The sequence below is a fragment of the Artibeus jamaicensis genome, unplaced genomic scaffold (assembly GCF_021234435.1).
Source record: "Artibeus jamaicensis isolate MK-2021 breed Jamaican fruit bat unplaced genomic scaffold, CSHL_Jam_final contig_464, whole genome shotgun sequence".
Classification (NCBI taxonomy): Eukaryota; Metazoa; Chordata; class Mammalia; order Chiroptera; family Phyllostomidae; genus Artibeus; species Artibeus jamaicensis.
In genome coordinates, this window is record NW_026521842.1 from 3304187 (window position 1) to 3319587 (window position 15401).

Sequence of the window (15401 nt, forward strand, 5' to 3'; positions counted from 1 at the left end):
TCTCATATTGGCCTTGCTAGAGGCAAAACCAGTTAGCATGTGGACTTGGGTTAGCTCCGATTCTGTCACTCACTAGCTGGGTGACTTTGGGAAGGTTTCTCTACTTTTGTAAGTCCCGAGCCTCTGCAGAACAGGGAAAGTGTTAGCGCACCTCTCCTGGGCCGTTGGTGCAGGTTTGGACTGATTGAGCAGTGCTAGCGCATGGGGAGTCAGCCCCAGATAATGTTACTCTGGTCTGGTCTTACGTGTTCTAGGCCCCTATGATTTTCCTTACATATATATATACATTATAAGATTATTTTTTAATAAACGTGTTTAAAAGTTATTTGTTTCTGAGTAATTGGGTCTGGCTGGTATAATGACTTTGACCTTTTCATGCAAAGTAAATAAGATTATGACTATTCACAAGCCATCTTCTCTTTGGCATTTAGCTAAAGTCTGATTATTTATCATGGCAACATTGAAATCCTTGTTCATTACACTCATTTGCTTCCATTTTATTTGTTATTTCTTTATTTGTTTTATTAAGGGCCTTCCATGAGTTGAGCCATTAAGTGGAAGCTTTTGATTTTAGTGAAGTATTATTTTTAAATTGTTTTATGGTTATTGTTTTTGTGTTCTAAAAATCTTTGCCTATTTTCAAGTGACAGAGAATCTTTTGAAGCTTTGTAGCTTCACTTTATGTTTAGGTCTGTAACTCAAATTATTTTTTGTGTTTGGCATGAGGTGGGGATCATGGTTCTTTTTCTCCATATGCATGTCCACTTGTTGGAGTACCATTTGTGGAAAGACTTTCCTTTCCCTACCAGGTGGCTAGGTCAGCTTTGTTGAAAACTAGCTGACCTAGTGTGGGTCCTTCAGCTTTATTCTTTTGCAAGACTGCTTTGGATGTTTAGGTTCTTTTCATTTCCCTATGAATTTCAGAATCAGCTTGTCAGTTTTTACAGAAAGGCTAGCCTGGTGGGATTGATTGACATTGAATCTGTAGGTCAGTTTGTGTAGAATTGCTGACTCAATGCTGAGTCTTCCAGTCCGTAGAGATCTCGGACTATTATCAGGCCTCTTTTACTTTTTCTCAGCAGTCTTGGGGTTTTCAGAGTGGAGGTCTTGCACATATTTTGTAATACTTACTCCCAAGTCCTGTGGTTTTGTTTTGTTTTAGGCTATTGTAAGTAGGAGTTCTTACAATTTCGTGATGCTAGTATATAAAAATTCAGTTGATTTTACATATTGACTTTGTAGTTGTAACAGTTGTGCTTAGTGACTGTAGTAGTTTTTATTGTTTTCAGATTTGGGCCAGTAACATATTAAAGCAGTTGACAGATTGTAGCTCTTTTGTGGTTTTGATAAATAGGTTTTGCTTCTGTTTATAGAGCTAATTCTAGATAATCATTAGAACCACTATACTGAGCTAGGAACTCAGTTCTCTGGATTAAGTTAAATGTGCAGTGAAGCAGTTAAGCACTAAACATCCTTCACAGTGTTTGATTCCATAATGAATTACTGATCTTTGGGGACTCAGTGCTTATAAAAGTTCCCTTTGGGTGCATATACTCACTGAACATACAGTATAACTCTAAAGGCACATTTGAGAAAGGGAAATCCACCCAGTCTCTTGACTCCAGCTGAATCTATCATGGTCCTCATGGGCAGCTGCAGGAAGCAACTCTGGCCAGCTCACCCAGCACGGGATTTAGCGACAGAGTCCTGCTGTGCCTGCTGTTCTGCCAGAAGACTGAGCTAGGCTCAGATGCTGGGCAGTGTCGAGCAAGTTCCGTGTAGACCCCTATTGTTTCCCAGGTGGGCATGAAGGGAGGTTCATGTGGCTTTTCTCTGGGATCTCCGGACATGGACTGTGGCCCCGGCCTCACCTGAAGGGACCTCATGTCCCTGCTTCTTCCCCTGAAGTCTGGGCTTATGTGTTCTAGGAAAGCAGGGACCAGAGCCCCTCATTTTTCACCAGTGGCATTGCCTCCACAGGAAGGGAGGCCAGGCGCTGAGAGAGCAAACTCATGGTAGATTCCTATTCTCCTGCTCAGCCCTGTCTTCATGTGCCCACCCAGGTGGATTCCTTTGTCATGAGTGTGCCCGCAGCATCACCCACAACTATAAAAATGTTGCTTTGTCCACTCAGCATGACCCTGAACAGCCTCCCCGTGTCCCTGTGTCATGGTGGTTTTCATGACCTGTGTTCTCTTGGAAGGAGTTCCGAACGTGGCTGAGGGAAGAATGGGGGCGGACGCTGGAGGACATTTTCCATGAGCACATGCAGGAGCTCATCCTGATGAAGTTCATCTATACCAGTCAGTATGAGTACGTGCAGCCCCCTCTGTGGGTACGATGGGCACAGTCCCTCTCTGTGGGAGTGTTGTGAACTTAGTACCTTCTTCTGTGGCTCCTGTGAGCACAGTCCCCATGCCCACCTCTCACCTGCCCCCCGTATGTTTTCTGTCTTATTTATCATCAGCATCCACCAGCAGGACGCTCTAGTTGCCCTGCTGTGTGTACCTAACCCTTGGGGTTGTTTTCCCACTCCGCCCTGGGAGGCCTGCTTTCCCACCTCTCTGTCCCTTGGCCCTGTCCCTGCAGCCCCTGTTTAGCCTCTTTGCTATGTCCCCTGCGTAGTTTTGGATTCCTGCCCCAGGGTGACAGATCAGGAGTGTCATTCCCTTCCCTCCACTGCGAGTTTCAGTCCAGCAGCCTTGGGGCGCCTGGCAGGGACATGTGAGCCTCTGTTAAGCCTTGTTGGGATCAGAGAAGGTGTGAGGGTGCCCTGCACATGTGGGTGGGTGAGCATGCATGGCTCAGGAATGTGGGGTGCCCCTGCTCCCCACTGACCTGGCTATGCTAGGCTACCTGCCTTGCCCGTGGTGGGGCAGGGAGGTGTGGGCTCTGCACTGCTGCAGCTCCCTGCAGCTCTCACACCACCCACTCCCCCACAGCAACTGCCTGACCTACCGCCGCATCTACCTCCCGCCCAGCCACCCAGACGACCTTATCAAGCCAGGCCTCTTCAAAGGCACCTATGGCAGCCACGGCCTAGAGATTGTCATGCTCAGCTTCCATGGGAAGCATGCCAGGGCCACGAAGATCACAGTAAGTCTTGGGGCTGCCAGGCCAGGTCCAGCCCTGTGTGGATTTGTTAGGCCAGCCTTGGTATATCGTGCCGCAGGCTGCACCCTGGCTCCTCAGTAGGGTCCAGACTGCATCATCACTTCCCCAGGGAGCTGGTTGGGAATGCAGATCCTGGCGCCCCACCTGGACTCACCCAACCAGGGCCTCAGGGGATGGTGAGCGCTTCTTCTTTTCCATACCGAGATACTTGAAGTCGAGAAAACATTGATGCCCTTGTTCCACCCTTCAGGTTCTCATTTAATGGCTAGGGGGCTAGGTAAGGGCTCCACAAGCTCCGCAGGTGACCCCAAGGGCTTCGCCATTGGAGACCCCCTTTGGTAGCACACAGGCCTCACTGCCTGTCCTGGCCTCAGCAGCTTGAGAAAGCAGCTGGAGGGTTGTTGAGCGGAGTAGGCCCTGTGTTGACCACTCCATGGCCTGGTGATTCACACTGTGCTCACCTGTCATACGCATAGTTTGTTGGGGTGAGTTTCTGGCAGATGCAGTAAAGCATCCTGAAGAAGCAGCACCATTTCCTAGTCCTCACATAGTGCTGCTCTTGAGCCTGTGTCTTCCTAGGTCGCTCTGCTTTTGGGAAAGTTCCTATTGAACAAGAACCTGGAATCAGAGCTTTGTCCCTAGCATGCTGTGGCTCTTCTGGGGGGATCTTGGCATGCCCCAGGAATCCTGTAGAACTGCAGGACCTGGGAGAGCTCCTGGAGTTCATACTTAGGAGCTTCTGTGTTCTGGGCAGACCTGTATGGGCTGGCCTCTCAGGCCTGCTGCCCTCCGCCTCACCCTGGGAGGGGGTGGAGTTCTCTAAACCTCTGTCTCTTCAATTATCACAGGCTAGTTCCCACCTGAGGTCTTTGAGTGCAGATAAGCCATTGTGCCTGTGGACCCTCAGCATGTCCCTGGTAGATGCTGTCATTTTCTGGCCTCAAAGACCCCTTTACAGATGGGGGGGACCTGCTCTATGTGCTAATTTTACAGGCTTCTAAAATGGTATTACTTCTCAAGGGATTACTTCTAAATCAACAGGAACACTAGAGTGAGCTCTTCTGGCCAGAGGTGGGACCTAGGCTGGAGTGTGTCTCTACTGGCCTCAGAGCCTTGCTCACTGTCACCTACTCGCTCCACAGGGTGACCCCAATATTCCTGCAGGGCAGCAAACGGTAGAGATTGACCTCATGCACCGCATCCAGCTGCCTAATGTCGAGGACCTCTGCAACTTCAATGAGCTCTCCCGCATCGTCCTGGAGGTTCATGAGCAGGTGCGCCAGGAGCAGCAGCAGCAAGAAGACAGGACAGAGGACAGTGAGGGTGCCAGGCCACCCACTGAGAAGGTCTGGGAGCCTGGGGACAGAGGGGCTGCAGCTTTGAAGGAGCAGCCTGTCCAGTTTGTTCTGCCTGTGGGTGTGACCTCAAGGAACGAGGACTACCCCCGAACCTGCAGGATGTGGTAAGGACACGAGGGTGCGCGAAGACTGGGCTTCATGGTGGGCCCAGGCTCTGACAGGCTGGTGTGGGGGCTTCCTGCCCCGGAATGGGAGCTTCTAGCAGCTGGGTCCAAGCCCCAGCTCAGACCCTTCACATCCCTTCCGGGAGCCTCAGACTGGGCTTATTAGAATTGCCATGTGTGAAGACTCCTCCCAGAATGCCTCATGTCACATAGTTACTAAGGTGAAAGGGATATGAGGCAGGATGTCAGGTAGCACTGAAGCAGACACTGAGGAGGAGGACTCTCCCTCAGCCCACACCTCTCCACGTAGAAAGCCTGCTTGGAGTTCACTGGATGTCCTTGCTGGTAAGGCCTGTTGTGGGTTTGCCATTCATCTCTTAATGGAGGTAGTTTGGACGTCAGATTATTATTTCTTCCTGTGATTTCTTCTCTTAACTTCCTTCCTCATTTCTGTTATTTTTCTGCCCTCCTCGGTTACTTTTGGCCAGCTCCTAATTGGCCACCCAAGTGAACCCCAGCCCAGACAACATGTGGTAAGGGGCTGGCATTGCTGCTCCCCTCTGTGCAGAGGTCAGGGTTTCTGCTCTTGGGACAAGACCTCTCCCAGGCTGCCAGCACCTCACCTGACTTGCTGTTGTTACAGTCTTGTCTTGGTCTCTGCTTTCAGCCAGTCAGTCCCAGCCCTGCCATTCAGGCCATTCCCTGGCAGATCGATTACGAGACCCTCGTCCCAGTCCCCTATACTTTGGGCTACTTAACTTTCACTAACGTCAGTAAAATTCAAAAGGTCCTCAGTTGCACTGGCCCCAAGGGCTCAGCATGTGGCTGATGGCTACCATATCGCACATGCAGGTCGAGGACATTCCATTATCAGAGGAAGTTCTATGCAGTTGCCGTAATGGATATTTTGAGGGAATAGTCTGTCAGTTTCAGGCATTACAGCTGACTCGCCACCCTTTTCAAGTTCTGCGCAAGTCCGTTTCCCTTTGTGTCTGGGCCGACTGCTGTGCCACATGCCTGCAGTGGTCTGAGCGGCTGTTCATGTGCAGACTCACAGTGCGCACTGCACGCCAAGCTCCCTGAAGGCGGTTTAGGTATCTAGTGGGCTTGGCAGAAAAACATTATTTCATTTTCTGCTTGTTATACAATTATGATACAAGTGACTGAATTTAGCTTTTCCAGAGGGAGACATACAAATAGCATTCCAATATAATTTCATCTGATGTAAACTTTTTGTCAGGTTTTTAAAATTTTAAAACTACAGTTGACATACAATATTATATTAGGTTCAGGTGTATAGCATGGTGTCTTGACATCTATATTCCTTACACTCTGATCACCAAAATAAGTCTAATAAATCTGTCACCCTGCGGAGTTGTTAGGATAATGTTGACTCTTTTCCCTATGCTGTATATTACGTGCCCGTTTGAAAGGCCATGCAAGGAAAAGGCTCTGTTATCCCTGGAAAACTTGACAACTCTTAGTAGCTCATGGCCAGCCGACCAGCAGGCTGGGGCCATCCAGTCTGGAGGTCTGGTCCAGGCCCCTGGCATAGCCACAGGGTGGTCCTCCAACCCATGCTGAATATTAGTGGCTCCATGGCTTGGGAGGGCCTGCTGTGAGCCTTCCCTGTCTGCTTCGTTTGTCTGCAAGGCCTTATTGCAGTGCTGGTGCAGAAGACATTTGCTGTGTTCTCTAAGCCCAGTGGGCATTCCTTTGCCTCCCTGTGGGCTGTAGTGCTTTCATTCCACCCAGGAAACCCTCTGAAGCACAGGCTGCTCTCCCCTCTCGCACCCAGCAGAGCCTCAGCATGGCAGGAGGAGGTGGGGGGATCTCAGGTACCATTCCACCTGCTGGGAGATTTGGGCCAGCCCCTGACTTCTTGTCATGGGCAGAAGCACCAGGTTCTTTGTAAGAAGGACAAATGTATTTCAGCCTGACTTAGATCTCAAAACTTGGCCATATAGGTATTTGAAAGTTCTACTTTGTGAATTAATGCCAGTTGCATGCCAATAAGTCTTTATTGATTTTATTTGAAGTGTTCATATGTTGACATAACTACCCTGGAAATTAAGATTTTTGTAACCCAGGCCTGCATGATGAAAACATGCTTTGGGACAGATTCTGAGGTGGGACTGCCTGAGACCCTCCTCCCAGAGCTGGGCGAGGTGGTAGGAATCAGTGGCTGGTAGGGTGAGCCCAACTGTATGGGGGAGCTCAGCAAGCCCTCTCACATGCTCTGCAAGTGAATGTCTGTCCCCCAAACCCCCAGAGCCCCACTCCTCTGCTACCATGGCTCGGTGTGCTGGACTTTGAGTGGTGCTCAGGCGCCCCACGAGGATAGGCTCTTTCAGGGTGCCAGCTGACTCTTAGCTTCTTGTTTACAAAGAGCGAAAATTGGCTTGAATGGGAGGAGAGGGTTTTAGAGTACTGCAGCATGACCAGTTCTTGGCTTGGGCCAGCACAGTGCCTCGCAGCCCCTCTTACTCTTCTCTCCCTTGTATTTTTCCTCTTTCTTGGTTCAGTTTCTATGGTACAGGCCTCATTGCTGACCATGGTTTCACTAGCCCTGAGCGCACCCCCGGGGTCTTCATCCTGTTCGACGAGGACCGCTTCGGGTTCATCTGGCTGGAGCTGAAATCCTTCAGCCTGTACAGCAGAGTCCAGGCCACCTTCCGGAATGCAGACGCACCATCCCCACAGGCCTTCGAGGAGATGCTCAAGAACATTCAGTCCCTGACCTCCTGACAGCCCCTCTTTCTGCTGGGGGCAGCTCCAGACCCCGAGACCTGGGAAGAGCAGCAGCATGCACTTTTGAGATTCAACCTTCCGACCAGGACACCCACCTTCTTGAAGGCATCTTGGCTCAGCCACCTGAAATACTTTTATAGCGTGTCAGCGTAGGCCTGCACATTTGTCAGTAGCTGATGGGAAAGCTGAGCTGAGCATGTCTTATAACAACAACAACAAAAAAAGAATTGGAGAAATCGAGTTTGTCTTTGGCTCACGGACAGTTTTCTAGGGATAACAAAATCCTCCTTCAGGGAAGTTCATGCCAAAACTCAGTCTCTTGATTTAAGGGGTCCAGTGTGGAGGGGGTGCCAGCTGTACCTTTTGTTCTGCAGGAAGCAAATGGAAGTGGCTGTGGGCCTGTGAGGGAGGGTCTTGGCGAGGTGAACTTCTGTGTAGCCTGGGCAGGAAGGGAGAGGCAGTGTTTGTGGAAAGAGAGCCCTAGTGAATTGGGGATGTCAGTCTAGGGACTGAGGACTGAATTCCCATTTCTCCTTTTTTTGCTTTGTTTGTTTTGGTTTGGTTTTTTCCTTTATATTTTTTTCACTTTTTTTGTGAGTTCCCATTTCTCTACTGACTTACTTGGATTTTGGACAAAAGCATTTCACCCCCATCTCAGTTTCTGAATCAGGGAAATGGGCTAGAGGTGTGGGTCACTAGGGAAGGTCACTGCAGGCCTTTGAGCAGCTTGGAGGCCCTGCGAACAGCACCGTGGGTCCTGGTCCCCAGGCAGCACCCATGGCTCGCCCTGGCCTTTCTCCAGGTTTAGAACCTTCCCAGCAGTCAGTTCTAGTCAGTACTCATTGCACATAGTCCCCCCTCCTCGACACACACACTCTGATGGTACAACTGCAAACTCAGCCACGTGTCCCAGAACTGGGTCAGAGTCTGTGTCTTTTTATGACCCTGCAGTTATTTTGTCTGCACAGTGTACACTGGCATTGTTCTTGGAAGTGTTAAAGTGTCAGAAGTGGCTGCATGAGAGGACTGTGCAGCCCCTTCACAGCTGAGAGGGCAGCTACCTAAGGGCAGCTTAGAAAAGTCACACTGTGGGCATTGGGGTGCACTTTGGAGACCAGGACCCTCCTTCATGGAGACCCTGAGCACTGACTCTTGTACTGGCGCTGTGCCCATATTAGGTTGACAACTACGTTTGGGGACCCCCTCTGAGGTCCGTGCTAATCTCAGTATCTCCTGAAGAATGGAGCCCTAAATGCATGCTGGCCTCCAAGAATGTCTCAGTGCTCCCTGTGGCCTGCAGAGGTCCATCTCCACACCACCTGCCCAGGTGTGTGCTTTATGGAGGGCAGGGCAGAGTTTCGTCCTCTCTTCCTTGCTTGTCCCTGTTGGCCGGGTTGTACTGAGTGTGAGGATCCCCAGGGAAGGGGCAGCTTCGTGGCACCCTCATACAGAGACTGACCCGAACTGTCTCGTGAAATGTGTCCTCTGTTTTCCCAATTAATTTCCCCTTGACTGGCCCCCCCTTTTTTTTTTTAATAAAAAAAATCTCCACTGCCCTTAACTTCAGTTCCTTTGGCAACTTTGACCTTCTTTCACTTCCCAGTGTCACAATTGACAGGCTCTGGGACACATTCCCTGAGTGGCAAATGGGCCCTCCCAGGAGGTTCTGTGGAGACCCGGAGAGGCAAGTGGAGAAGATGAGGTCCCACCTGGGCAGCTGTGGGGTTCAGCCACCCAGCACCGTCAGCCGGATCTCATCAGAGATTCATACCCAGGGCTCACCTTCCAGGTCCTTCTGGCAGGTCCTGCAGTCAAGTCCAGTTTCCACATCTTCTTCAGGACTGAGCTTGCAAGTATCAGTGCTCCCATCTTGCAGTATGAGGTTTTTCTCTCGTGCCCAGCGTGGCCAGCCCTGGACTGCACATGATAGCTGTGGCCATGAAGCTTTGAGGAAAATGAAGATGAAGGACAACTGGACATGCTGGTTCTTGTTCTCTAAGTTTCACCATTGTTTAAATAAAGTCAAGAAAATGCCTATTTTACCCAGAGCATCAAGCTTGCTCTGAAGGACTCCTCCATCTAAGGCTTCCCCTAAGCTTTGTAAAGTGCACACGGATGGAAGATGAGCACTTCTGATTATAAACCAGTCTCAAATTGGAATGATGTAACCTGCCTCTGGTGTTTGGGTCTATACCTGGTTTCTACTAATACTGAGTAAAATAACCCTCGGTTTTAGGCTGTGGGCTGCGTTCACATCAGCCCTGTCTCTGGTGTGAGGTGAAGCCCCAAAGCCTGTAGGGCCTGTCCATCTGGCAGTGGCCTGCAGTGACACCAGGCAGCGCCAGCAGTTGTCATCCAGAATATATGTTCTCCCACTCCAATGTGTCCTTTGCTTCCGCTGTAGCAGGTGAATGTGCAGGGATCCAACACCAGCTGGCTTTCCCTGGTCAAGGAACTGGTCAGGCAGCTTGTTAGAACTTGCTGCATGAATTAACTTCCAATGAACTAACAAACCTGAAGACCCACTTTAGGGACCAGCAGTGTCCATGTGGTGCTTGATCTGGGGAAAGTGGCAGTTGGCTTAGGAGGGTCCTCAGACATTTTTCCATCTTTGGCACCACTTTCACTTGCCATCTTGCTGCTGTGAGGCTGGGTAAGGTAAGTCTTGTGTGGACTGGGAGGTAAAGCTGTATCTCCGCATACTTGAACATGCCCTGCTCTCTGCTCCTCACCTGAAGAGGATGCCATTGGATGTTTCTAACAAGTCAGTGGAGATTCTTCTGTATTGGGGCTGAATGCTTGTTGCATGAGACTGTTGCAGATGAACTTTTTTCCCTAACTCTGTGACATGGGTCTGGCCATATACCCATTTATGTCTGCCTGTCCAGCTCAGACTGCCAGTGTCTACTGCTGAGTCTGAACAGGTTTGAAGGTCCCCTGGCAGGGGGAGAGTTTCAACTCCTTTCGCAGTCCAGACTGGGACCTCCCTTCCTAACCCCCTGCTGGGTCTGGGCATCTGGTTCATTGGCTGGTGCTTACTGCCACAGCCGCCCTGCTCCCTCCTCACCCTTCTGTCCTGACACCAGGCAGCTCAGGACCAGGCACATCCACCTGGCCAGTGTGTAGGGCAGGAATGCACACAGTGGTCTGACTAGCTAGGTGCAGGTAGCCCTTCATTCCCACCTCATGCCGAACTAGCCCAGGTGTTCACATGACAGGCCTTTTCTTTGAGAACTTGGAGTTGACTGCTGTAGCCTAGACAGCCCAACCCCCTCCCTCAGCCAGCTGATTCTCTCCACCCTGAGGACACTCAGAGTGAGTCACCTTTTAGTGCTCATGAACAGTGACAGAACAGAAACCTGCTCAGTCTCTGTCATTTGGTGAACTCAATCACAGTTATCTTGGAATTCCCTGAATTCCTTGTGGCCATGCTGTCCGGTGCATAGACTCTGAGCAGCCCACTGTATGGCTCAGAGCTTGGAGAAAGCAGTCATGTTCTCTGGAAACCTTTCATTATCTTCATGTTCCAGCCCTTAGGAGTGCTATGAATGTCCTCATACAACCCCGACCTACTTTGAGGAGAAAACGCCCCAATTCATGGGCCATCCCAGCGTTAACATAGGTTAACCCCTCTGTCTTTATTTGTGGGAAAAGATCTGGATTGTCATTTGACTAAACTCTCTCGGAAGTATTTAAAGAGTAGAAGAAAGCCACCATTAGGACAAGGATCTCAAGATCTGAGCAGTTATTACTACCAGGAAATGCTATTTTTGCTAAGTGTTAAAGTATAACTTTTTTCAGAGGCAGCCTGTAAAGGATGAGCTTAATCAGAACCCAACCTGATAAGTTTAGCCAACTGCCAAGAAGAAATGATTACCAAATAGTGTATACAAGCAACGGCTAAGCCTCCCTTCGGGGAGACAACTCTGGATGTGAGTCTGTCCTGTTCACTTGCTTCAAGTAAATGAGACTAGCCGAGGACAAGCACCATCTCCCTGAATAGAACACCCCAAGTGACAAGCCCCTTGAGTCTGGTAGCACCACAATGCCGCAAGTTTGCCTGACACTGTCATTGGGAATGAGATGTGCACAGGTGTGCTTGTATTCACACAGGCACAGGTCACATGGCACCCTTCGGGCATTGTGAGGACCGGGGTCCTCCTTCTGAGCCCCTGGGAGTTCTGGGAGACTTCTGATCAGAAGATGGCTCAGGCTGCCATGTTGAGAAGGGGCTGCAGGTGAACAGGGGGGTAGGAGATGTCTCCCAGGAGGCTGCTTTGGGGATTCTGGGAAGGGTTGGCACAGCCTGAACCCTGGGAAGGGATAAGACTCCGGGTGAAGAGTTGAGGACTGCTGCGCTGGGTTGGGGGATGAGAAGAGCTGATGACGCTTTCACATGTGTGCCACTGGCCCTATGCAGTCTTGGGACCGGCCTGCTGGGGGCTCCGTCCTGGAGCCCACCTCACAGAGCCACCATGACCGCTCAGTGGACAGCCGGTGCCTGTGATACTGAGAGGCTGTCCAGATTGCTGGGAGCGAGCTAAGGACGTGGAACAGGAAAGGTCTCCCGGGGTAAGATGGTGAACAGATGGGGGCCAAGGCAAGATAGTTGGGGGAGGGGGGCATTGCCAGTGCTCCACCCCCAGCAAAATGGTGGGCAGGAGGAAGTCCTTACACTGAGCACTTGCAAGGCTAGCAAGATAATTGGGTAAAAAGGGAAAAGCCCTCCTATCCCTTTCCAGTACCAAATTGGGGGCAGCGTATGCTCAAATAAAAAATAAAATGGCAAAAGGGGAGGTGCTGAACGAAGAGACCTGTCTGTCAGTCTAGCCAGGGGAGAAAAGGGATTGGTTGGGAGGTGGATCCACCAAAAGCAAAAGAAAGCACCTGGTCCCTCCCCAGCTGATACAGACCCAGGGGAACGAAGAAACATTTTTGCCCACCTGGAGAACACACTGGTTGGTGTGTTTGCAGGGCCTTGTGGCCCTAGAAGCCACGTGGCTTATGGCAGTGCTGGCCCCACGTGCGGGAACAAGAGATCCTAAAGCTGGAGAGCAGCCAGGAACAAGCTGTGAGTCTCAAAGGACAGTATTTTAAATGGGAACAGGAACTCTGGACTCTGTCTTTTTTTTTTTTTTTTTTTTTTTTTTGAGAGCTGAAGAGAGGGAGAGAAATAATCTATGCAAGAGAGAAACATCATTCACTTGTCTCTTGTATGTGCTCCAACCAGGACCAAACCCTCAACTCAGGTATGTGTCCTGACCAAGAATCAAACCTGTGACCTTTAACTTTGCTGGATGATGCCCAACCAACCAAGCCACACCAGTCAGGGTAGACTCTGTCTTTTGTTTTGGTCTTGCTGAAGACAGCTGGGTTTTGTCTCGGTTTTGTGAAAGAAATGGGCTTTGAGACCATTGTCTGCCATTCTCTCACATTGTGCAACATCTAAATTTAAAAAAATAAAATAAAAAATTTTCTTTTCTCACCAGCCTTTGCCTCTAGAGGCAGCCTCTGCTGGTGGCGGGCAGCTGAACTCCACTTTGGTTGGGTAACACCTGGGCATTGGCTCAGGGCAGCTGCCATCCCAACCTGGGAACGCAGGAAACAGGAGGAATTTACAGGACACCCTTGTTCAGTCATTCAGAGAATGCCTGCTGAGTACTATGTGGACTGGCCAGGAGGCAGGCTTGGACCCAGACCCAATTTGTGTCCTCTCCTCTCGCTCCCTGCAGGATGAAGGATGAAGATGAAGGCTGGCTGAGCCTGGTGGATGCTCCTCATCACCACAGAGCTGCCCTCTGATCCCAGTTTCCGTGGTTGTATTGGAAGGCAAGCTTCTGTTGATGGCCATAGGCAAGTGAGACACTTCTCAGGACCCCTCTTCTCTTAGAGGACACGCTGACCTCTGGAAAGCACTAGGATGTGGGCCCTTGGTGTGTGTGTGTCGGGGGGGGGCAGGCTAGGGGGTGAGGTGATAGTGACAGAGGCATTTGAAAATGAACAGACTCAGAGCCTGGCTGTCTGGCTTGGTCTGTGCCCCTTTTGCAGTGCTCTGATGACGGTCAGGAAGAGGATGATGGTGGGTTCCATGTCTCCCGGTAGATTGCAGGAGGACACCGTGAAGAAGAGAGACCAGGATGCTGAAGTTTTACAGCTCATTGAGGGCAGACGCTAGTCACAGACTGGGAAGCAAGGAGAATCGGGCACGATGAAACTTGTGATCCCAGGAGGAAATGGTGAGGGTTTGGCAGCCGAGTCTCACATGATGCTGTCCACCAGTGGGGACCAGGCACATAACACAGAAGTCCCCCACTAAGGCACATGAATTTAAAAAAACTATAGTTCTTAGGTTTTATGTTAAAGTTATGATGTAACTTAACCCACAGGATTTAGGTTTGTAGAGCCCCTTTTCTAGGCCCGTGGCTGGTCAGTTAGGCTGGGTGCTTAGGCTGAAAGGAAGTCCTCGTGCTCTCTTGCAGGTGCCCTTGGTTGGTGAACACACTGCCCATCTGCGCCATGACTCAGGGACTCAAAGCCCTCGCTCTTCTCTCCCTTCCCTTCCCTGGGAACTTTGGAAACAAGAGCCGGCACAGAAATGTTTGACAGCCACAGGCTTCTCTGGTCCCACTTCCCTCCCCAGACAGTGGCAATGAGCCAACTCTTGCTTACAGTGGGAAGGGAATGGGAGATGGGGGTGGGTTACAATTTTGCCACACTCAGTTAGTGGCGGTTGATGTGCCTAGCTCTCTGGCACCTTTCTTGCTGTCTTACCTGATCTCAAATTTCCTATGGGATGTGTTCTATGGTTGTCACCAGTTTACTGATGAAACCGAGGCTTGGAAAAGTTAGGAGATTTGCCATATATGGTGAGTAAGAGGCAGGGCAAGGATTGGGATCAGGCCCCTTGTTATTCTGAACACTTGGGGCAGGGTATGTACGTGGGGTCCCCTCAGGGCACCAGCTGGTGTCGTGGTGGATTTGCCTTCCTGTCTTTCAACATCCTACAGGTGGAATCACATACACATTTTGGGGTTTGGCTTCTTTGTCCGTGTGCTTTGTTCATCCACTTTGTCGTGGGCTGTGAATGTATGTTCTTTTTATTGTCACGTAGTAAATATGCCATACATTTTTAAAGAAAATCTGTTCTCCTATGGACATTTGGGTCATCTCCAGTTTGGAGCTGTTAACAGAAGATTGCTGTGGATGTTTTTGCCCATCTTTTGGCAGACATAAGTTCTCATTTCTCTTGGGTCTGTCCTTGGGCAAGAAACTGCTTTGTTCTCAGGTATTCAAGGTTAGGTTTTATAACACTGCCAATAACGCCGCCAGTTTGCCAACACAATTGTATCTATTTCATGAGCAATGTCTGGGGGTTCTGCCTGCCACATCCTTAGAAACTGGTATCTTCAGTCCTTTTAATTGTAGCCATTCCTGATTGGGATGGGGACAGTAATGAGCTACTCTTGACATGAAAGGGCAAGACAGTGTCCCAGCAGTAATGGGCAGGGTTTTGGGGGGCATGAGCCTGTCCTCTATGCTACAGCCATGTTTTAGTGGACTCAGGAGAACTGAAACAGCAGGGCAGCCAAAAGAACTCCAAAGGGGGCAGACACAAGGCAGCTACCTATAAATAAAATGCTAGCCTAATAATGAGATTCCTGGGTAGTTTTGTCACTAGCTATTAAGAGACCAGTGATGACTTTTACAAACACACAGATACCGGGGGTAAGGCTTCAGACATTTGGCAGCTAATATGGCAGGGGCACTGCCCAGTCAGCATGGGTGCTGGCCAGAAGAGCATGCGCATGAGAATGCATGTGTGTCCTGGCATGGGCACTCAGCCTGCTCACAGGTCACCTACCACTCTCAGGGGTAAATGGCGGAACCAAGAGAGCTGAGCAGTGCCTGTGAGCACCCTGTTTGCCCCATGGTTAGAACATAGCATATTGGGGCGCTGTCCATCGGGGCTGCAGTTCCTTTTATGATGGTTTGGGTAAATATTAAGATTATTCAAGTCAGCATGAAAATACTGAAAAGTGTGTAAAAACACACTTCCAAGAAATATAAATTGAAG

At 50.0% G+C, this 15401-nt stretch overlaps 1 protein-coding gene across 7 annotated transcripts in view; it reads left to right on the plus strand.

The window, feature by feature from the left end:
* The window catches only part of FBXO31 (F-box protein 31), a 50064-nt gene extending 34988 nt beyond the window's left edge, over positions 1 to 15076 (plus strand). For 4 of the 7 annotated variants that reach the window (XM_037142372.2, XM_037142373.2, XM_037142374.2 and 1 more), the window contains 4 exons: positions 2204 to 2313; positions 2943 to 3096; positions 4257 to 4576; positions 7102 to 9487. In XM_037142372.2, the coding sequence (XP_036998267.2) occupies positions 2204 to 2313; positions 2943 to 3096; positions 4257 to 4576; positions 7102 to 7324 (807 nt within the window). In that variant the 3' untranslated portion in view covers positions 7325 to 9487. Of the gene's footprint in view, positions 1 to 2203; positions 2314 to 2942; positions 3097 to 4256; positions 4577 to 7101; positions 9488 to 13059 lie in introns of those variants that run through there. The other 3 variants (XR_008391903.1, XR_008391902.1, XM_037142376.2) reach the window with 3 other exon arrangements.
* Positions 15077 to 15401: the final 325 nt, after the last annotated feature.